This window comes from Electrophorus electricus, chromosome 10 (genome assembly GCF_013358815.1).
Source record: "Electrophorus electricus isolate fEleEle1 chromosome 10, fEleEle1.pri, whole genome shotgun sequence".
Taxonomy (NCBI): Eukaryota; Metazoa; Chordata; class Actinopteri; order Gymnotiformes; family Gymnotidae; genus Electrophorus; species Electrophorus electricus.
In genome coordinates, this window is record NC_049544.1 from 7,077,727 (window position 1) to 7,100,641 (window position 22,915).

The 22,915-nt window shown below is 45.8% G+C and overlaps 1 protein-coding gene and 1 long non-coding RNA gene across 8 annotated transcripts in view; both read left to right on the forward strand.

Annotated features, from left to right (window-relative positions):
* sema6e (sema domain, transmembrane domain (TM), and cytoplasmic domain, (semaphorin) 6E) overlaps nucleotides 1-22,915 on the forward strand; it is a 96,077-nt gene that overhangs the window by 38,789 nt on the left and 34,373 nt on the right. For 6 of the 7 annotated variants that reach the window (XM_035530527.1, XM_035530526.1, XM_035530528.1 and 3 more), the window contains one exon: nucleotides 3,121-3,330. The exons of the other annotated variant lie outside the window; for it this stretch is intronic. In XM_035530527.1, coding sequence (XP_035386420.1) covers nucleotides 3,121-3,330 — 210 coding nt within the window. The remainder of the gene's footprint in view (nucleotides 1-3,120; nucleotides 3,331-22,915) is intronic. 7 annotated transcript variants of the gene reach the window in all.
* On the forward strand, nucleotides 3,337-9,941 carry LOC118242130. The gene is made up of 2 exons (XR_004776555.1): nucleotides 3,337-3,484; nucleotides 7,470-9,941. It is a non-coding gene; the product is annotated as an uncharacterized LOC118242130 (long non-coding RNA).

Here is a 22,915-nt window from a genome sequence, read left to right on the forward strand (position 1 = left end):
TCCGCCGTACAGCAATATCACACAAACGCACACAGCTCCTTACAGAAAGGCGACAATGAGGGAGTGAAGGAGAAAGGATGTGCTGTGAGAGAGCAAAGACACAGAGGCGATCTCATAAGCAATGAGGCACGTCTAAATACCAGTGAACTCCTCTGGGTCTTTTAAAAGCAAATGAGAAAATCGAGGTCACATGACTCTTGTTAGCTGAGATGGGGCCAATATTTACAGTCACCATTTATACCCCAGCTGTCGCCTGAATGACATCTTTAACCTGAACCTTTATCGTCTGAACCTCTACGATTTAGTGCCGCGTCAGCTTAAACTTATAAAACATCCAATAGAGAAGTTTTGGCCTGAGCCCACACATCTCCTCTTGGCTCAGCCTGTTGACTAGAGTCTGAATTAAGCACTCTTCTAGAACCTTTGCATTTATCCCTGCTTTATCTTAGCTGAGCCGGTCTAGCCAAGACTAAGGTCGCTGTTTCTGCGGACACAGCGCAAACGTGGAACATAAGACCTCATACGACCACAGCGCACGCATGGGTGGGTGTGGCAGAAGCGTTGTTTGATGTATTGCTATTTTCATAATTACAAAGAGGTTGCGTTAGACTGAATACATGATCAGCAGGTGTGGCTAGGCGTCCCGCCAGTGTATCTAATCAGAATAACTCCTCTAGTTCCGTTTAAAAGCTGGGTGTGAGAAAAAGCCGAGCATGAAACGGCGACTGCGCAGTGACAATTTCGTCATGGCAGCGAATGTGCAGGAATGGCAACGCCCACAGAAATTCACAAATGAGGAAACAGCCATACAGAGAAGTAGTCGCCGCAGCAAAATGTATGGCATTCAAAGCATTATTATTGTTCCCGATGATGAGCGTAAATTATTATTTACATAACTGTGATATGACGAAGTATTTTATTTATTTAAATTATATATTGTTTTGGGTTTAATGACCCGTCGGATTCACATTTTAATAGTAACAATTGGATTTTAAAAAAGAAATAACTTAGGGTGATGTTCGTGATCAAAATCCCGTTGTGAGAAATTAGACACAATTGTGCAGTAGTGCAAGCGCGTTTTTAAACCAAAATGGAATCGACCAATACCGTCGCACCAGCAGGTTTCAGTGTCACACCCCCGTTGCATCATTCCACCTAACCTGTCACATGCGCTTTTACGTCTGTCCACCAAGTTAACGAATGGTAATACACGCATGCGCATCTTACGTTCAGTTAGTAAAATACGGCGTTAGGTGGCTTCAACGCACCAGCACCGACACGAAATCAGAGCCCAGTCTTGTAGAGCAAAGTCTGCTCTGCATGGCCAGCGGTGGTGTCTGTGGTCTTATTTCGACGGCAGCCACCTCATGCAAAGCAGACTCAGCAGTCTAGCATTTCCCATGCGATTTCTCACCAAGCACAATGCCTACACAAATATGTTGCTTTTTTGTGTTTTTAAACTCTGTGTGGTGGCAGTATGTTGTAAATTCTGGCATTATACATTTAATTTGTGCCATATTGTAGCTTTAATTTGTGCCCAATTGTGACAATATTGTAGTCACAATTCTGTTGGTGCAATGACAATGAACAGGCAACCTTATTTTGTCCCCTTTTAAATATGGGGCTCACAATACCTTGCTGGTTTGTAGGAACAAGGATGTAAACTCTCAGAGGACGTTTACACACACAAATGATCACACATGACAAAAGTGAGTGTGTATAATCGAGTCTAATAAATGACACTGCAGCCCCTTTCCTATGAAACACATTTCAATTTGTTGACATGCGCACACACACACAGAAAAACGTGTGTGTGTGTGTGTGTGTGTGTGTGTGTGTGTGTGTGTGTGTGTCTTTAGATTCTGGAACACCATCCTAACTGACTATATTGTTTCAAATGAACTGGCTGTCACTTCATATGAGGTGGCTCTGATCAAAACTCCAGGCCAAAGACCCAGTAATATTCTCCAGACTCTAAACAAGCTCAAAACAAAAATGCCTGTTAAATGTGGCTTACATGCATCTGACTCATTATTAAATAAATATTTAGATCTTTCTGTATACCAGGTGCTTCTTTACGGTCTATTTAAATTTCCCTGCAGATGAGCATCAGTTTAAACATGGGTATTTGGGACTACTCATGTGTTAACCAAAGCAACAAAAGCCTCTGTAGCTCTTTGCAGCCTCTGGACTGCCGAGAGGGGACATCGACACCTCTTCGCTGTATTCATTTGCATTAAAAAAAACCATTCAATTATAAGTCCACTCCATACATTCCGATGACCAAATATGGCCATGGCAATGAAGCGTCTTGAATTGGGGCGGGGTTTCAGATATCGGAAACAGACGCTGTTAGTCGCCAGCGGTTAGCGCAGCTAGCGGCAGTCAGAATGTGCTAACCTTGCACAAATACGTTTGCGGCACATTCTGCGAGTGGCCCCCAAACTCAGCAGGGAGGAGGCTTTCTTAAGAGAGGCGACTGTGTGTAAAACTCCGTGGTTGCTTAATAAGCTGGGCTAAGCCTGGGCTCTGGAATTCGAAACCAGTTTTACTCCGACTCTGGGGTGTCTGTTTCGTGCCAGGAATTCTAAAATTTGAATCCCTCAGAACAGGAGCCCTACAGTCTGACTGCAAAGCATATAGCTATATATAGAAAGTACTTATTGTTTAGTCATGTTTTAATAATGCAGGTATTAATACATTGTTTACATATGACATATGCAATGCTGCAGTTGCTTGGGAAATAAACAGCATCTCTGACTAGGAAAAGGAGAGCGGGAGAAAAACAGGGAGAGATTAACCAGGGTTAATGAGTTTAGAAATCGTGGCTCTGCTCGTGGCGGTCTCTGGAGGAGGGAGCTCTGCTTTCCACCAGAAACATCTGCTAGTGTTTAGAGCTCCACTGTGCGTGTGTGTGTGCGCATGCCCGTGTGCTGTGACAGGCCGAGTAAGGGCGGTGGTTGCTCTAAGGGGAACGTTCAAGCGGTTTGTCCCTTCCTCTGTCACAGGTCACTGACCACTTTGTGTTTCTGGCCAGCACTTTCCTGCCTCAAACATGCTGTTATTAACCTGTGACTTTCCAGCATGACTCCTAATTCTCTCTCTCTCTAATTCTTACAGGATCTTGGCTGAAGACTGCTAAGTGCTGTCTTGTCTGTGGGGTTGTTGCCCCTTCCCCCTGCACCCCCCCCCCCCCCCCCCCCCCCCCTCAGTGCTCCCAACCCAAAACTCTTGCTTCCATCTGCGGCGCAGAAGTTCCTCCATTGAGCTCCGAGGCGGAAGCCAAAACTGCTCCGTTCATCGGATTCGGCAGCCATCCGGGCACTGACAGTGAGTACAGACAGCCTTCTAACCCATCCCACTCTCTCCCTGAGACGGCAGCGTAGATATCCTGGGATTCTCCCCGGCAGATGCAATCGATCCCAGACTCCTGCTTGGTTTACTCGGGCGCAACGGCAGCCGGCCAGCATCAGTGGGAGCTCAGGTGTGCCTTTCTGAAGCTGCTCTTTGTACAGGCTCTTAGCTGTCTGCTGATCAAGCGTCCCAGTGGGCCTTGTAATGAAGTTTGACGTCTGCCTGCCGTCTGCCACCCTCAGCCTGAGATCAGGTTGCTATGACAGCTACTCCCATTCAACCTGTTCCACGGCTGGAAGTCCAGTGTCTCTAGACAAATGGACTCAGAATAATAAGTATATAGTGATGAATCATAATTTGTATCATAATTTGAGAGCTAAAAATCTTTACATTTTTAAATGTTCTGGAGTAGAAAAAAATAGCTCTGGTTTGTATGCTCTGGCATGACTTCACTATAGACTGTCAATTTCTCCAGTTGTTAGAGCCTGAACAGAACACATTTCTCATTCTGTCTCCATGTATTTTTCATCTGTCTCTTGTTCTGCCTATGCCCTCTCTCTCAGGCTGTAGTGACTACCCGAGCCCCTCCCACTTTTCTGCGGGTGTGTTTAGCGCCCCCCTCCACCATGCTGCGGGCAGCTCTGCTGGTGGGCTGCATGTTTAGCCCCTCTGTCCGCCCTTTTGCGACCTCGCTCTTTTTTGTCCTCTAAGCCCTCCTTTTTTGATTTTAAAGGCCACCGAAGGCCAGGGAGCGGCAGTCAGAAGTGTTCGGCTCACGAGCAGAGGCATGTCTGTTGTGTGGCTGAGGGGTCCACTGAGCACTGTGCAGATTGCGTGGCGCTGGACTCATTCGGATCGGAGTGCAGAGAGGAGGCACCTGGCCCCAGGTCTCCAGTTCCCTGTAATGGTTGTAATTTAGGGGAGCTGTCGGGCAGTAGAACAGAGGAGCACAGGCGCAGAGTGGGCGCACAGGCGTGAAGAACACGCGGGCCGTGGCCCAAATGGGAGCGCGGCGCACTCCACTTATCTTTCCTGTCACTTTTTACTATCAGACAATGTGACTTCGTCTGTAGGACCATACAGACAGAGATCTGGGAGGAATCCTCTATGGCTCACAGATGCGTCTTTGTGAGAATAGTTTTTCCATTGCATTTCAGGGTTTCGGGCTTCTGGGATGGATGCATTGATGATGGCCTAGCAGGGGGAGTGGGCAGGGCTTTCTGGTTCAGGTCCTGCTCCATAAGTGACTTGGGTCAGCACACACGACTGTGCTGCACTGGGCTTGTGTAACTTTCACGCCGATGTCATTTTCAGCTGACATTTATTTTCGCGTTTGTCCTAATGCTATCCCTCTACAAGGAGTGCTTCCCTGGAGCAGCCGGAGGTTAATTGCTTTATCCAAGGGCACAGTGGCAGCAGCCATCAGTGGGCATCAAACCTCTGACTCGTAGCCCCAGCCGAGTCTACTGAGCTACCATCACAAATTACAGTATTCACTCCACTGTGCTGTCCACTGTGTTAATGCTGCTACACTATTTTGTTCACTACTAAACCGACCCTCTTATGGGGGGCAACGGAGAGGTCCTATTAGAGAAGAAAAGAATGCACAGCCATTGAAAGAAAAAATATATCAGGTGTCAATTGTCTCACTCAAGGGCACCTTGCTGGGGACCCACTTGGGATTCTTACCAACAAACTTGCATCAGTGTTCCGTGGCTGTGAGAAGTGGGGCCCCTCAGTGGAGCAGGGTCCCACCCACCTGCTCCCTGGGGTCCCTTCTGGAGATGAGTGCTGAAAGAGAACAGTGTTTCACTCCAGCACCCAGAGCCCCACAGCCAGACAGAGGCACAGATGGTGCAGTGAGGAGGGTGTCTCCACATCCCGCTTCTGACAGGAGCTGATCTACCCCAGTCACGCATGCTTCGCTCCTGGAATCTTGATATGTGCAAATGTTCAGACGCACACACTCACACTTGCACATGCACCTGCTTCTCTGCTTAGGTACATGTGCACAGGTTCATGTGCATGTCACCTTCTGTCTTGTTTGAGGCAGTGGAAGGCGTTTATCAGCCCGTGGGGGCTGTGTTGTGGTGATGGAGACCGCTGGCCCTGCTGCAAGACAGACAGATCCCCCTGGCCCCAGTGCCAGCCCTGAGCACTGCCTTGTAGGGCCCAGACTCACCAGATGCTGCTGGAAGAATACTGAACTTAAGCCCTCAGGAACTGCACTCGCTCTGCCGACGCTGTGATCGCTACAGCGCTGCCCAACCCACCGCTGGTTTCATTATGCAGCAGGATATAGGCTGCGAGTGTTATGGTGACGTGATCTACTGCAGGGCCATGTCTCGAGGAAGGATGACTGTTCCTTTGTTTTTTGCCATATTGACTGTTTGCAAAATGGTGGTCTTAAGATGCTTTAAAACAGTTTTGGGACAGCATGAGAACAAAATGTCCTACAAACTACAGTCTTAAAGGAATACAAAAGTTTTCCTGGAATTTAAAATAGAAAACTAAAAGCAAATCAGGCCATGTGTGTGTGTGTGTGCGTGCACGCGTGTGTGTATGCACACGTGTGTGTGTGTGTCTAGGTGATAATTGTAGGCTTTGGATGGTATCCTCTGTGAGAGGCTGAGAGCGTTTTCCCACGGCCCATTGATATTCCGAGTGAGTAGCACATTAAGTACGGTATTGATCTGCAGATGTGATGCATCCGTCGGGATTCTCCAAAGGCGCTCTGGGATCCGTTCTGTCAGTACATCATGTCTCTCCCAGCCTTCCTTCAGGCATTCAGCCACATGAGGAGACCAGTTTTGTCTGTTTGTGTGAGTGGATGTGTGTGCATGTTTGTATTAACGTTATAATATCTAAACTCTGACATTTAAACTCTTACTTTTTGTTTTCCTAGGATGCATTTCATTTTGCATTGTTTTTTTTCTTCATAATTCTCATCTAATGCTTGTCAAAAAAGCAACACCTGCTATTTTGTACAAATCTTTCTGCTTTTGGCATCTCTTTTAAAAACAACGCTCTTCTCCAGCTGAGTCTGCCGTTGGGGGTCACTCCAGTCCTCACACTCTGCTTGCTCCTGTTCTGCTACCCAGAATGCCCCTCCCCTATTGGCACCAAGAGAGACACAGTAAGGTAGCGATGCCGTAAGGAGGGAGCACATAAGGCCATGAGACTGACAACACAATGCACTCTGGGTAGGAACTTGAGGTCCCTGCAGCCTACACAAACGGACCTGCCACAGCCTGAAAAAAAATCGCCTTTTCATTCTAAAAAGACAGTCAGAGTGTGTTTACCTGGGGGGCGTGTGTGTGTGTGTGTGTGTGTGTGTGTGTGTGTGTGTGTGTGTGTGTGCACGTGAGTGTGTGTGAGAGTGAGCGATGCAGGGAAGTTGCTAACACACATCCTTCTTTGAAGCAGCTTCAGCTCCAGGCATGAGCAGGTGCCCAATAAAAGATAAAGCCCTCTGCTTGATATTGCCTCCCTTGGGCTGGTAAGATACTGGACAGCCAACTGTACCTGAATCTAACCCATCCAAACACACTGCCATCCGCTTCAGCTGCAGTCAGGAATGGTTCTCGTTTGAATGTTGAATGAAATATTTAGACATTAGCACTTTAGGAACCATGACACTACTTAGCAATTGCATGGAAAATCAAGGCACAAAATGAAAAGGTAACATCAGAGGGGGAAACATTTCAAAGCACGGAACATGTTGAGGCTTAAGTGTCACTGTTATCACATGTGAGGTGAGTCCATTCTTTTCTTTTTAGTCTCTTTCTCCTTTTGGTATAATTTATCAAATTGATGTTTTTCCACTACCTCTAGTTACCTGTCTGCGTTGGTGGAATTCAGCATTCTCTAGTTTTGCTGTCTGCTTTAGTGGAATTCAGCTACTGCACTCTAGAGTTAATCTAATTAATTCAGCAGACAGCTGGTAGTGCCTCACACTTATCAGATCACACATGTCTTGCTGTTTTTTCTTTTGCAGTAGGTAGGAGTGAGTAACATACTTGTCTGTTGATAACCCAATGTGCACAAGGTCAGTAGCTTTTACCATATGTTGGTTTGTCTCACTCTCTTGTCCAATTTCCATTGTGTGCTTGCAGGTAAACTCTCCATGAGACCACTTTACTTTCATTCCCCTCCACTTATAGCTGATGAGTAACTTGTTCCCTGACCACATGATAACCACTGCCACCCTTCCCCCCCACACCCCCAACCCAAAATAAACATTTAGTGCACCAACCTGACCCTCCTCCGGTTCCAGGGGGTGGACCAGCCTGTGCACAGTTTTCTGCCATGAACTGAATCAGAACCCTCAAATATCCAGCCATGTCAGATGTTCCCCACACCATTCAATCCTCCTAGCCTCTCAGGATGGAGCCAGCATCTCATCTTTCACCACTGTCAGTTATTTCCTCTTCAGACAAGTTCGCTTTTCATATCCACAACCTGGCTGCCCCAAAGGTCAAATTAGAATATTCATGGGGCCGGCTTTTAAAAAAAAGCACTTGGTGAAGGACGATAAAGCTAGATGAGTTCACCGCTGTTCTGCTCTGAACTTCCCCGCAGCCTCGTGCAGTCATCGTTCTGCTCATGCCCAGGCTGCTCTCTGTAGTTGATGGTGGAACCATGTGCCTGTGGAGATTATTCAGTCCAAGAAAAAAAGTCACATTGTTTATAAATCCTGACAGAAGATACTAAATCCCTAAATCCTCACAGAAGATACTAATTTGGATGGCAGAAGCCTTGAGGAGCCTGAACTCTTGGGATGGTGGGAATCTTCTCCTCTACTTCCACTTTTAGACTTGCGGACAGGCCCAGACTAATTGGACATGAAGGTGTTCTATTTTGAGCATAGCTGCAGCCTGGCCTGGACCACCCTGTTGAACTCTGGCCATCTCCTTAAATGAGACACAAGCTCCTGCTGCCTGGAGTATGACACGTCCTGGCTTTTCTGATTGTTCCTCTTTTTTTTTGTCTGCTGCTTCAGATGTTCCTCAAGTGCGTGCTGTGGAGGCGTCTCATTATCTCTGAGGCTTTGAGAAGAGGACCTGTAGCTTGGTCTTTTTTGATGAGTGCTATAGAAGTGGTGGTGTGCTATATACCATGTTCTCCACCTCACAAACCCCTGCTTACTGTGGTCTCTCTAGACCAGACATTGATCTTATTTCTGTGCTCACGGCTTTGAGCAGTAAATCTAATGGCTGCTTTAGAGGTCTGAGCATGTCTTAAAGTCCAAATGCAAATGTAATTGTTAATAAAACCTTTAGAATACATTCAGAATGTTTTCAGAATGGATTTCATTATTAGCATTAGTGCTGTTTATAATGATTTCAGCATTTTAAGTGCTTCAGTCAAATGCACTCTGGCACCTTTTCTGCTCTAGCAGAACAGTTGAACTCGATGCTCAAGTCAGTCAGACCAGGTCTCACGCCTACCCAATAAACACTGTTCTTCAGGGCTCGGCAATGGCTTGCCTTCCCACACAGCTCCCAGTGTGCTGTCTAGATTGGTACCTGCTGTAAATAAAGAGCACATCCGCTCTAACCTCTGGGCCATTTTTATCCGCTCAAACCACCATCATTAGGGATGCTGTGCCAGCTCAGCGGCAAAGACACAGAAGTGAAGACCCTGCACTTATACAAGTGTTGACCCCGAGCATGACGCACAGCACCAGGGAGCGAGCCACAGCCGGACGGGTTGCGCCCCACACAGCAACCCCAGTCCTGCAGCCCAAACTGAAGATTTGAGAGCTGTATGTGTAGCTGAATGTGAAGAACACAGGCCAGCTGGTCCAGCTGCATTGTGTCGGGCCTGCCTGCTGGTCGATCGTGTTCTTCCCAGAGCCTGCGTGGGGGAGGCAGACGGAGCGGTGGGAGCCGAGTCCCCATTACTGCTAGAGGGAGGGCACCTAAAGCGCATCAGAGCAGCGCACTCCCAACACCCTTGCGCACCCCTGCAGACCTGTCCACAAAGACCAGAAAGAGCCCAACAACAGACACGTCCTCATCCTCTGACTTTTTCCATTTTCTGTTGTTCATGTCTCTTTTCTGACCCCCTGGCCATGCTTTTCATTGTGGTTCTTTGAACACAAGAACTCTGTTTTGCTCAACTGATCAAATATATTCTATCTGTCATTCTGAAACACATCTGTAAACTGTATATTTATATATAGACCTTTATGGCATGGAGTGAACCAAGGCCACAAGCATTAAATTCTCTCTGGGGAAAGATTTCAAGATTATGTTGGTGGTTGTGATACACTAGTCTGACACAAATAGTATCTCAGAAGGACTGTAAGTGCTGAAACTGTGTGTATGTGGTAAGGTTCATATTTCTGTGATGCATTAGCTATAGATAAGATGTTATAAATGGAAATATCTGTAAAAGTAGTCTGCTGGTGTTTGCGTGTGTTTGTGTTTGTGTGTGCAAGTGTGTATGCGTGTGTGCGCTAGTGTAACCGCAGATTGTCTCTGTATTGATTCAACTTGTTCATTCTGGTTCTGATTTCTGGTGCTCAGTGGCTTCTGTACTCTTTAGTACAGTGACAGTAATACAAAAAAGAACTCTTTGGATCTCTCGCTTGCTGTCTTAAGCAACCCATAATCTCTTGCTCTCTCTTTCTCTACATCTCTGTGCCCTGTTCTCTCTTCTTTTTGTCTCCTTTTTGACTCTAGACACACTCTATATATGTTCTTTTCACTCATTTTTTTGTGGTGTTTTGCCCCTCCACACACACACACACACACACACACACACACACACACACTCACTCACTCATCCCCATGTCATCGGTGGCACAAGAATAATGACCCTTGTTGGCTCTTGCACACAGACTAATGAGAATCTCAAATCCGACAAGCAGAGTGCATTTATCACACACTCACGCTTAATGACGCCAACACTGCCATAGCTTAACACACATATGCGCGCACACACATTATAGATGAGGCTGTCTGGCTCTCCTGCGCTCCATTAGGGCAGTATGCTGTAATACTCGGGGAGGGGAGAGTCAGTTCAGGAGGAGAACTGTGCCCATTTCTCTCCCTCACACCCCCACGTTTTCTCCATCTGTTTTTGCACTCTCACTGTTAACAGGTATTCACATTAGTTTTACAATGACTCATTTAAAACATCTCATATAATTTACTTAACTAATACGTAAAGTAGTATCTAATCTGTTCTAGGGCATGTAATTGGGATTAAGATTAGGATTAGATAAAGGATTACACAGTGTGAAGGAAGAGTGTTCCCACTGTTTGATGTGTAGATTTAACAGATCGGTTTGCACCTTAAACACACCCACACATCCTCATGCCACACACAGGGGATGGCATGTCATACCTGATCACCCGTGGCGCCACCAGCTGGCACTGTCTGCTCCGTGCCGAGGCCCGTTTTGTCGCATTATGGGACGTTTCAGAGATTTGGATCAAAGCCTTTTAAAATGGCCCTTAGTAATACATTTCTCTCCACCCCACTTTCCCAGTGTTCCCCTGGCACTGGACCTTTGTTGTGGCTTTGTTTATGTCTTCCACAAGGTCAGCCTGAATGCCAGGCGGGCGCGTCTCTTTCTAGGGCGTTCACACTCTTGCTGTCAGTGTGATTCTTATCTCTTGTCATCTTGATATAATGGGTCTCACGTTTTCTATGTGATGCTCCAGTGATTTGCCTGTTTATTAGAGCCACCTTAGGTATGCAGGTAGAAGCCATAGCCATCCTGTTACCTTGTTTTAGCTCTTCAGCCGTGCTCAGTTTCTGACTGGGCTCGTTTTTGGTGGCAGACCTCTCGCAAACCCAGCACTGGCGCTGTGCCAACACATGTAAAAACTCCAGAACTAAAAGACCCTGCTGTGCCTAGTGCACGTCAACCAATGTAATACCTGCTACCTTCCTGCTAGCAGGGCAGGCTCACCACTGCGTTGAGAATGGCTTGCCACCCAGTTAATACCTGGGCAGTGGCTGAAGACTGACCGGTGATGATGAAAGAGCTACAGCATGGGTGACAAATCAGAGACCAGAATGTGCATGATTGCAGGTGGGTTACAGTCTATAACTGTGCACATATTAATTGCGCCTGTAAAATGTGCACTTAATAACATGGTATAAGGAAGGTGTTTCTAATATAGTGAGTGGCGTGTGTATATGAACAAGGGCTAAATGCAGACGTGATGTAAAGTTAGTGAATGCAGGAAAAAATAGGGTGTTTGTAATACAGAAAATAAAGTTGGGAAGGTCACTTTCAAAATGCGTTCTGCGCCACATTACTGATTGCGTTATTTAAAATTGTAATTAGTAACAATCAAAAGAACTTCACGATCCCAGTAACACATTCTGATTACATTCTATACTTTTTAAATTACCTTCCACATAAAGCCTGAATATTGAAACTTAAATGCTGGTTTGTACTTACAGCCAGTGACAGTCCTGCTACCACATCTATTGTTGCCAGTTTTCCTCTCTTTTTAGATGCTGTTGGAAACTGTTCCCCCTTTAGCCCACTTTTGAAATCTAATCATAAAAAATCACATTATCTTACATTAATATGATTATTCAGCCCATGGTGCTGTACCTTTATGGATTACATTTTATGTTATGTTTTAAATATGTACTGTAATCCCATTCTGAGGTTTGTCAGCTGCCCTAGGCTCTGGAGTGGTTTGTATAGATTGGATGGTTATATAGAAGAGTGGCTGCTTGGCTCTGAGGGAGAGGACAACATGATGATGAGCTTAATTTGAGAGCAGAGGTTGGAACACACCGGCAGGATAAGAACAGCCCCCCCTATCCCCCACAACCACCACCCACCCATCTCTCTCTCAAACACACACCCCACCCACCACACACGCATGCACACATTCCCGATTCATGCTCTTTTGATTCTGACTTACTGGCACTCTTGATTGGAAATCATTCATTTAAAAATAGGGTAGCCCCTGTAGTGGGCGCCTGCCTAAGTTAAGTAAGGATCATGTTCAGTACCAGAGATGGGTGTTGGTGGCAGAGATGAGGCCTCCACTGTGTCTTATCCTCTTCTAATCAGTTGAAGTGTCCTGTCAGGAAGGTTTCCCCTTGTATGTTCTCTGACTCACACAGTCTCTTTGGACTGGGAAGGTCAATAATCAGTGAGCCATCATTGACAGGTATTGGTCAAGAGCCTTCAAGAACAGGGAGCTGACCTTGAACAGAGCTGGAAGGTTCAAAACTAATACTGAATTCTGCATTCAGATGGATGAAACCTGTCCTTCACACCACCCTCTCTCTAAACTAGTGAGCTCATGCATCTGCATTCTAAATAAAAAAAAAAAGTGACAGTGTGTCCAGTGTGTCACTGCAATGAATCTAAGTTCCGGCCAGGTACTTCAGCTCTGGGGCCGTGTGGGTTGAGCTGTGCAGCAGCATATGGAGCTTCCCCATGATGAGAGAAGAATGTGAGCGCAAGAACGAAAGGTATAGAAGGACAATTTGAAGGTATATATTAATAGCACACTGGAGCATGGAAACAAATGTGCTAGCCGCACCTAAAAGCCAATTTGTGTGTGAAATGGTCAGTCGCTCTGAAGATGTACTGAGATGAAGTGAAGAGCACAGAAGCTTTTGCCCTTGCCTAATGGAACTGCAGCAGAGATTAACAGAGTTGTAGAATCACACACATCCACGGCCACTCATTTGGGATGCATGGAGCATTGTGATTTACTGGTTAAATACCCACACGCTTTAGCTTTAGCAAGTCACTGAGTTTTACTCTCTGTGGTTTACCCAAGGAGCTCACAGAGAATATAGCTTTGTGCTTGGTTTGGTTGTATTTCTGTGTTGTGTAGGCAAACACACAAACATGCAGCCAAACCCGATGGCAGAATAACATATAGATTCTAAGGATATGCCTTTGGGGTGGGAAGATCGTTAAGAGATGTTCCCATTGTTGTGTTAGACTGCTGCCTGCTGTGTGTGTGCCTTTTTGGGCACATGTGCAGGTATGCTTGAGTATACCATCAGTGAACATGTCTGTACAACAGGCCTGTTGTACCTACCTGTTCTGAATGATATATATTTCTGCCTTCTGCTGAGCGGGAGTGCGTATATGTGTGTCAGTGCATGTGTGTGCATATGCATGTCATATACTGTCATATAAGGCAAGTACTGCAGAGACTGATCAGAGCTGCATGCTTGTATGCCCACTGCCCATACGGGGGCTTGCCAGATGAGAAACAGTTCACAGTAAACAAACATTGTAAAAATCTCTCTTACCTTCAGATCTCTTACCCCCAGGAACAAAAACATTCCCTCATGCAGTCTTCACCTGATTTCAGATACACAAAAACACCCACAAACATTTGTGCATGTACACACACTGTTGTGTGAAGAGAGACTCTAATCTGATAATTATGAAGTTTCCATCATCTTTGTCTCTGATTGAGAGTCAGTCGCTCTCTCGTTCGCTCGCTCGCTCTCTCGTTCGCTCTCTCGTTCGCTCGCTCACTCTTTCTCTCTCTCTCTCTCTCTCTTCCCCCCCCCCCCCCCCCCAGCTTTGTAACTTTGTTTCTCTTAGCTGGGTGTTTCATCTTCTCAGCATGACTGAACTGGATGTCATTTTCATGTGCGTGCTAGTCCTTCTCTCTAAGGGGCCTGCAGATTTTAAGGGAAAGGCACATACACCACAATAATGCACAAAGTCTCATATTCTGTTATGTTTTGAACCTGAGACTCTCCTTCATAGGCAGGGTGTCCCCCAATAATATGTTTTATGAGTCATCACAAAGGTGCATATGTAGTCATGCCCTCTTAAACTATGGGTGTCTTTTTTTATATATATATATATATATATATATATATATATATATATATATATATATATATACTTTTTTTTGTTGCATGTGGAAGAATGACCTAATGAACAACAACGTTAAATCTACACTATCAGTTCTTAGGTCTGCCCTGCCCCACCCTATTCTACCTCATCTTACCTATCCTGCCCTACCCCTGCTAGAAGTGTGTACAGTAATATAGAAGGGCTGACTTATATATATCACTGATGCTTTATGCCAAAAATATCCATTATTTCATTCTTTTTGTTTTTGACGCTCGCTCGCTAGCTAGCTAGCTACCTTGTACTATAACTAATTATGCATAACGTTAACTAGCTACTAGCTAGCCCACTGCTATGAGGATACAGCTGAGTGTGCCTTTATAAAGGCTTCGAGGGCCGATCTAATCTGGTCCCTGAAAAAAATGTAAGTAAATCCTGCAATGAGCACTGAAAATAAAATCGCTAGTTACCAACCAAGTAAAAGTTACAGAACAACAACTTGTACCAGATTATTCAGGAGGTACATGTCACTGGAATAAATGGTCAGACAGTGTTACTTCATTAATACCATTTAAGAAAAGCACCGTAGAAACCTGTTGACTAAGCTAAAAGGCTTATTGGCCAGCTTGCTATGAAAAATAATAGCATGACGTAAAATGCTGCGTATTTAGAGAGCTCACTGGATATCGAGATAGGTCGTCTCTCACCCAGACTCTGTCTGTCTCTCCTTAATTGGAGTCACGCAGTGTTGTGCTCAGTCTGATGAGAGTGAGGGTGTGTGTCTTGCCGCTTTGACAAAGTGCTCTGCAGCTCTTTGATAAAGACTCTGAGCGTTCTCCCAAATCACCGCATTCATACCTGCTTACGCCGACGCACAGCTACTCGCGCTCCTTAGGGAACGCTCCCTGGCGCGCGGCCGCGCGTGTGAGGTGACTAGCAGAGGAGTCTCTGGGTGGTGGTATTTGAAGACCTAGAACAGATAGTAAAAATAAAGTGAGAGAGACATTCTTCACTCTCCACACACAGCTCACTCTGCACACACTTCACTTTCCAATTATAACGCCCTTTAGGGAGAGCCTACTAGAATTTCTGTCAATACAGGCGCAGGTAATGTTTCTCAATAACAAGTTAAATTATTAATGCGAGAGCGACAGAGAGACAGACTGAGAGAAGGAATGCGTTTAACATTAACATTTGTTCAAAACTTTATAAAGCAAGCAAGAAGAGAGACCTTTTGATGGTAGTCTGTAAATCAGATGGATGGTTTGAGGAGGTGGCTCTTGATTTACAGCTAAGACAGAAACAAGAATAAACTAAGTGCATGTTTTTGTTTACCTCCCTCTCTCTATAAATGACTGATTTGCAAGGGAAATTGTCTGTGCTGTGCACTGTGTGCGCAGGCTGGGGTTCGTAGTATGGTACAACAGGGGAGGGTCCTGCCAATGGCCCTAATGCTGTCCTGAAGCCTGGCAGACAGTGGAGAGACTTCACGGTGGTTTTCCTATCGATCATGATAGTGTCTGTCTGCCGTCTGTTGGAGATCCCGCTCCGGTGTCTGGCCGCATCTGACCAGCATCTGACTGGAAACTTTAGAACAAAAAAGATGTCAGTACTTAAAGAAAAAACATTTAAATAAATAAGAAGTCAGGTAGAGGTTATTAATTGTGTGTGTGTGTGTGTGTGTGTGTGTGTGTGTGTGTGTGTGTGTGTGTGTGTGTGTGTGCGCGTGTGTGCGCGCGCGCGAGCGAGCGAGCGAGCGGGAGCTCTGTGAGGATGTGACCGTAGCCCACTGCCGTGCCCAGGTGCTTCGGTCTGTTCGACTGCATCAGGAGATCACTGAATATTTCATGTGGTGCGAAAGGCATGTTTTGAAAAGACAGAGCATCAACAAAGGCATTATACAGCGTGTCTACCACTGCCACCACTCATGTAAGCACATGAAGTACTTTTTCATAACACCACAGAGCACTGCCACATCAGAGCACTGGAGTAGGGCGTGTCAGGCTTGTGCAAGCTCCACAGAGACCTTCCTCCTCCTCCTCTTCCTCCTATAGAAGCTGGCCAGCAGCCCTGCTGGGCCAGGCAGACATGTTCGTCTGGTAGAATGACCTTGTCAGTGTGGTTGAACCCCGGTGCCTGTGGCCGATACTTTTCCTCCCTGTGGGATTAGCTGACTGGCGTTGATAGCAAGAAGGCTGTGACCCCTCTGTTATAGACCAGACATGCATGTGTGTGTGTGCGCGCGCACACACACACACACACACACACACATACACACACACACACAGAGTATGTATACACAGACCTGTGTCCTCAGATGGCACTGAGGTTTTCGTCTAAAGCCCCAAGGTTTTGCCACTATTCTGATACTGGAGTGAGAGAGTGCTGATGGCTCTGACATCATCTGTTTCCTCCTTAATCCCAAATGAGGAAGAAACCACTGTCTGTCTACAGAATTGATTCTCTCCTCTCAGCTCTCATGACAAGTAAAGGCACTGTCAGTCACGCACCCCCAACATACTACTGCACATCACTGGCAGTTTTATGTGCTCTGGCCTTTATCAGCTCTCTGAGGAGAGGAGGAACTCTAATATACCAAACGTTCCAGATGAGGGGAAAAACTCTAATTTATGTGTCCTATGTTTATTTTTGTGTGTAACATGACCTTTCTGTGAGAAGTCCAGCTCATGAATATGCAATTTCCTCACTTCAGTTTTGTAAATTAAATGAAAGTTTTGTCGGAAACATTGTGCTTGTGGTGGCTAATGGGTGCTCTACTTAGGCTGTTGTAGCGTCTGTGCATGTTAGATGAACTTTGAGTGGTGATTTCAAAGGTTCTTAATTAGCAATAGACTCAAACTGAGTTTGACTGAGGTGCAACAGCCCTGAAATTTCACGTTCTCTTGGACTGCTATGGGGCTTGGCTGTCGATAATTGCCCATCTCTGCTTGATCCTGGTTCTGGTGTGGCCATGCAGCAGTATAGTGGGTGTCCACTAAAATCTAATTAGGAAAGGCCCTGACTGTCCGGCTATGAATCGGTTAATGAATTTGCTGATGGCACAGAGTAGAGCGTTTGCTACCACCAGTGGTGTCTAGCCTAGTCGCAGTGTTTTGACTGGAGCTGACTGAGGCTCTTTAGCGCTGATCTGGGACCAGGTCTACTCGCTCATGTTATAGTCCTATTTAAATCAAATGGAGCCAGTAAAACTGCCATTGGGTTTGTAGTAAAGTGTATAACTCTGAGCCACTATGCTGCCTCCTTCTTTCTATAAGTCTTCGAGGTGAGCCAGGCCTTAGGTGAGAGGCATTCTGTGATGGACCGCTAACTGCTGAACCGGCCCACCATCAGCAGGTCACGGCCATGACTCCAATCAGACAAAGCTGCCATTTTAGAGATGAGTCACGCGCAGGCTGCCCATCCTGCTTGTGTTTTCCTGCAGCCGTTCAGTCTGCTGCCTAAGCACATGAAACCGCATACTTGTTTGTTTGTTGAAGACTGACTGCAGTCTCGATTCTGTGTTTTTTCTGCTCTTTGGGGAATTGACTGTGACCATCTCTTAAAGGATTGTGCTTCGTCTGCATCTCTGCTCCTCAGGCCAGCTGTTCTGCAGGATGGTCCAGCATCTTCAGAATATCATTAAAGAGCATCCAATCTGTCAGGCATCCGTGCTGTGTGAAGATTCAACAGTGGCAATAATGTGGGGTCATTTGCAATGTAAACTCCCTTCAGGCGAGGTTTTTAGACACATGTGCAGTATTCCCAGTTGCTGGTCAAACAGCTTTATGCAGCTGTTGGTTTGGGGGTCACGGAGGCTCTCCTCAAGGTCTAGAAGTTCCTCAGGGTTCCTGGGGGCATTTTCCAAAAGCCACATGTGGTGGTAGCAGCTCTCCAAATGGTGCTGCGGATGGTGTATTTGTGGCCCTGCTAATTGGCAAAGCTGCCGGCCTGTCCCTGCTGGAGAGACTGGGGGTTAATGGGCCGTGGAGAGCTTGCACATTAATGTGCCTAATCGTGTCAGAAGTGACAGAGGGGCCCTGGGATGCATGCCTTCATTATGTGGGTTGATGTATACGGATGGGGACAGGGGGTGGGGACCAATTTAAGATAGGGTCCCAAAGCACAGGGGGGCGGCCGTCTTAATTCCCAGGCAGAGATAATGGAAGGATCAGATCACAGTCTTATTTCCTAATAGGTGCATAGAACTCCTGATCGTATTTAAATTTGGCCGTTGTAACTTTGATCGATATGGTTTTATTGCATCTGCCTCTCTGGCAAGTGGCGACAAAGCCAGGATTATTACCCAGGGTGGATGTGTTGATCCCACAGTGCCGGGGACACGGCATAAATTGCTGGCCGTTCCCACTTATTAGAGTTCCCTGGCACGGCGGGAGGAGTGCTAAAAGTGGCAGATGATGGAGGGGAGAATGGCGGGTTTGTGAGGACCAGGAGCAGCCGCACTGCTGCTAAATCCAAGTGAATGTCACATAATCAATCCAGAACCCCAGAGGGTTGTCATCCTCTGCCCTCACCCCCATGCCCCTCCCCTCATGCCCCTCCCCTGCTGCCCAAACAAAGCTGCTTCATTAAAAACAAGCTGCGCTTATTGTCAGAGGCCCAGCAGCACAGACACAGGCAGCACAGCGCAGCAGAGAGGAGGGGCGGATGTGATGGGGGAGAAGAAGCGGTTTAGGCTCCTATCGACAGCTGTCACCTCATCAGCTCTCTAGAGTCCGCCAAACATGCCGCAAATGCCCGCTGATTACAGAAGGGTTAGCATTCACAGGGGGGAGGTCGTAGGAGGCAGCTTGATGACTGGTGTGTATGTGTGGTGGGTCTCCTGTTAGTGACAATGTTTTGGTGGGTGGTTTATGCTGTGTGGGTTTAGATTTCTTGTGTTAGAATAAGATACATAAATATGTCTGTGTTAGTCATATTCAACAAATCTTGTTAACTATTTGGCGAATTCTGATTTTGTAAATTCTTTAAAGGCAGTGGCTCAAACTGGAACTGTTTAGAAGTGGTGTAATCTTATGGTATAATCCTTAGTTCACAATTTTTCTCCTGTTCCTAAAGTTGCTTGCCAAAGCAGTCTCACAACTTCCTTGTCCTCCACTTTTTTTCAGAAGAGCTTATTAGACTCACTGCCATCAAATGAAGGCAGTATTTCACTTGATTCAGTGAACCTTTCAGTGAGAAATATACTAACAGCTCTGTAAAGGAACGTGAGTGGCACTCTCAACATGGCTAAGGGCAGCCTTATTTTCTCCTCTAGACTTCCATTTCATGGAGGTGATTAGCCATAGAAGGTACATTTAGTTTTTGGAGAAGACCAGAGTGAGAATTTTAGAGACACTGCTAGAAGTTCTGAGTGCCTCCAACAGATCGTGAACCCCCAACTTTGGCAGAATGGATCGCTGCTCAGTGGTACAGTGATAAATCCAAGGCTAAGGCAGTCGGACGCCAGCGCTGTCTCGTTCCCCTTAGCTTGTCCAGCAGCTCGGGAGCATCAGAGGAATGTGCTACACCTTTGGTGGCACTCAAACCAAGATGGGCTTTGAAGGCAAGCCTGGCCTTTTTGGTCAGTACTGAAACTATCCTTGCTCTCTTTTCCTGGAAACTAGCTAAACCATCAGCTGAATGTAAGTTTCTGTTCCTCAAATCAAAGAAAAAAAATACAGAAAACCTCAAAAGTCATCAACAGCCTGATTGGTGTAAAGATAAACCACATTCTCATTGGTACTGCTAGCATCGCTGAACTGCAGCTAGGTCTGCTGCATATACGATCCCAGACTTCTGAAGCGGCTATTGTAAATTAAAACATTACTAGCCAGAGAGGATTTTAACAATTTGATTTGAATGCATAGCTTTAAATATAGCTATGCTGCTGTCTTAAATTATAGTTATGCACATAATCCATGTCTACATGGCAGAGACATAGTGACTATTTATGACAGTTTTATTTGGGTATTTATAATGACTGTCTCTGAATCTCGTTCATACTGTACCTGAGCCATAACAGATTTTTACTGCCTTGACACTACACCAAGCATCCATTATGTCAGCAACAGGTTTCAGTGACAACCACCCATATTTAATAACAACAATAAGTCCATCATCCAGTACTGCACAGCCTCCTCAAGTGCCTGGATGCTTGGTGTCTATTCTTCATACATGGTGGTGTTGCACCACTAAGAAGCAAATGTAATTTAGCAAAGACTTGGTCCAGATATGCTGATTAAACGCGCTCTCGAAAACAAGTCATGAATACTGTATGAGAGAAAACGTGCTTAGCGGACTGCTGTCTTTTTTTTTCATTTCAGTTTCCAAACTGAATGCGAGTACTTGGTCTTATGTGAAGAAGCATGCCACTACTGAGGTGTAGCCTGATGTGACAGCCAGCCAGCTCTGCTGAGGCAGCCATGAGCAGCTCCTCCAGCTCTGCTGAGGCAGCCATGAGCAGCTCCTCCAGCGCTCTCAACCATAGCTGCTCAAGTCCTTTATGGACATTTGCATGTACTAATCACTTTTCTGCTGTGATTGCCAGGCTCTAATAGCTTCACCTGACACCCTGGCCTCTCGTAACCTCTCATGGACACTCCAGAGATTGTAATTAATAACCTGTCTCGCATCCTGCCTCACTTCCTGTCTCGCATTCTTCCTCTACTAAACCACCGCTTTATGTATTTTCAACCTCCTCGTGAGCTCCAAATCTGCGTCTTTGTCTTCTATATTTGCTCTGTACGCCCTGGATTCCTGTAAAGCTGCTTTGGGACAAAAAAACCACCATGCATATTGAATTGGATTTAATTAACTCAATGGAATCAGCTGAAGCCACGTTCTAGAACTCTGTGTCAGAGAGTCCAGAAGTTCTAAACTTATCAGGCTGACAGCACCAGAGATTTAGTGGAGCTGAGTGTGGAGTTGTTCATTCAGTGTGACGGCAATGACGGAGGCATGAGAAAGAGCAGCAAGGGGAAGTAATTAAGGCCAAATCCATTTAGGTCATTTAATTAAGCAAGAGACACATCCACTGTCTTGCGGAGCCATCAGTGTAAGCATCAATCTCCAGTGCTAAGGGAGGGACCTGGGGAAGGACTTGACTGCAGAATGCTACGTAAGGTATATAGGACAGGTAAAGTCTGAAACTGAACATGTACTCCGACCAGACCAAAGTGTTTTCCTCTTGAAAGTCTTATGGGAAATTGCTGCTTGCAGATTCATTTCACACTGCGTTTGTTTTCCTCAAAACATTCCTTTGTGAAGATTATCATAAAGAAGGAATTATTTTCATCCTACTTCTTGACAAATGGATCTGGAGCAGCCCTTTACAGAATACAATTCTGAGTACAAGTATAAACCAAGCCCCCCCCCCCCCCCCCCCCCTTCTACCTTACTATCATTAGTTTCTCATGACCTCCCAACACCACTTCCTACACACACACACACACACACACACACACACACACACACACAAACACACACACACACACACAGAGAGAGAGAGAGAGAGAGAGAGAGAGAGAGGAATCATTTATTCCAGCTTCCAGTGAGAGGGAGATCACAAGACATTACTGCAGCAGAGTGTAACGAGTCTGTCTGCCATGCTCCATAATACATAAAAAAATGGCTTACAAAAAGCCATTATTTCAGTAGAGCATGTGGCTGAATTGCATAATCGCTGTTTGTTTGTGTTCATGTGGAAAAGGTCCTCTGATCTTCTGTGCAAAAAAAAAAAGATTTGCATTCATATGTGGATGTCTGTGTACCTTTCTACAGAAGCCTACTTTAGGTCTAATAAGGCAAGTGACGAGCCCAACCCTGAGAAAGGTGCTGCACCACACACTCTAACTGGCCGTTAGTCACTACTGAAGCCATGCTGTGGTGGCTGGCTGGCTGGTCAAAAAGTGTGTGTGTCTGCACGCATGTGCGCATGTGTTGTTTACTTTAGTGTGCTTCCATTTGACCAAATAGACTCAAGTTACTGAGGTTAAAGTTTAGTAAGGTTAACTAAGGTTAAGGTCAATGGAAAATGCACATTAGTATATTTGTGCAAAACACTCGGTGAATGCATACGTACAGACATGCCTGTGTGTGTGGGCTCTGTGCTAAAAGGCAATTCTCCATGTGCAAATAATCCATCAGAAGTAATGTCCCGATATATTGCCTTGACAGGATCTAAACGTGTGAGTGTGGGAGGGGGTAGGTGTGTGAGTGTGTGAAACACTCACTCTCACATGGGAGATTGTAATTCATGAAATAAACAGGAGCAGACACCTACATTTTCAATTTATAGCCCTGTGATCATTGTTCGACTGCATCACTAAACGCTAGCTGCTCTGTTGAATCTGAATAAGTGTGGCGCGTGGGAATATGGGTAGTGCTTCATATTCATGTTGACTCCCTCTCTGTTCCCATTCGAACTTGGCTGGATAGTTAGCGTCCCTTTCCAGCTAATCTCCGACCTCCCATTAACATGGAAAGCAGAAGCTGCTCTCCCAAAGACTCGTCCACGCAGGGAGACTACTAGTGTGTTTTCTAAAGAGTGAATCCTTGATTTCCATTTGGCTGTTCAGTTAGCCCGCAAGGTAAACAGACCTGACCATTAGCATTTCAGCTTACTCGGCGTCTGACGCATACACTCAGCCGCTCATTAATAATGGTACTGGAGGCAAGCTCTGCTCAAACCTACCCAGCACTGACAGTGGGCCACTTTTTTTTTGTTCCCTGTCATTTTTCCAC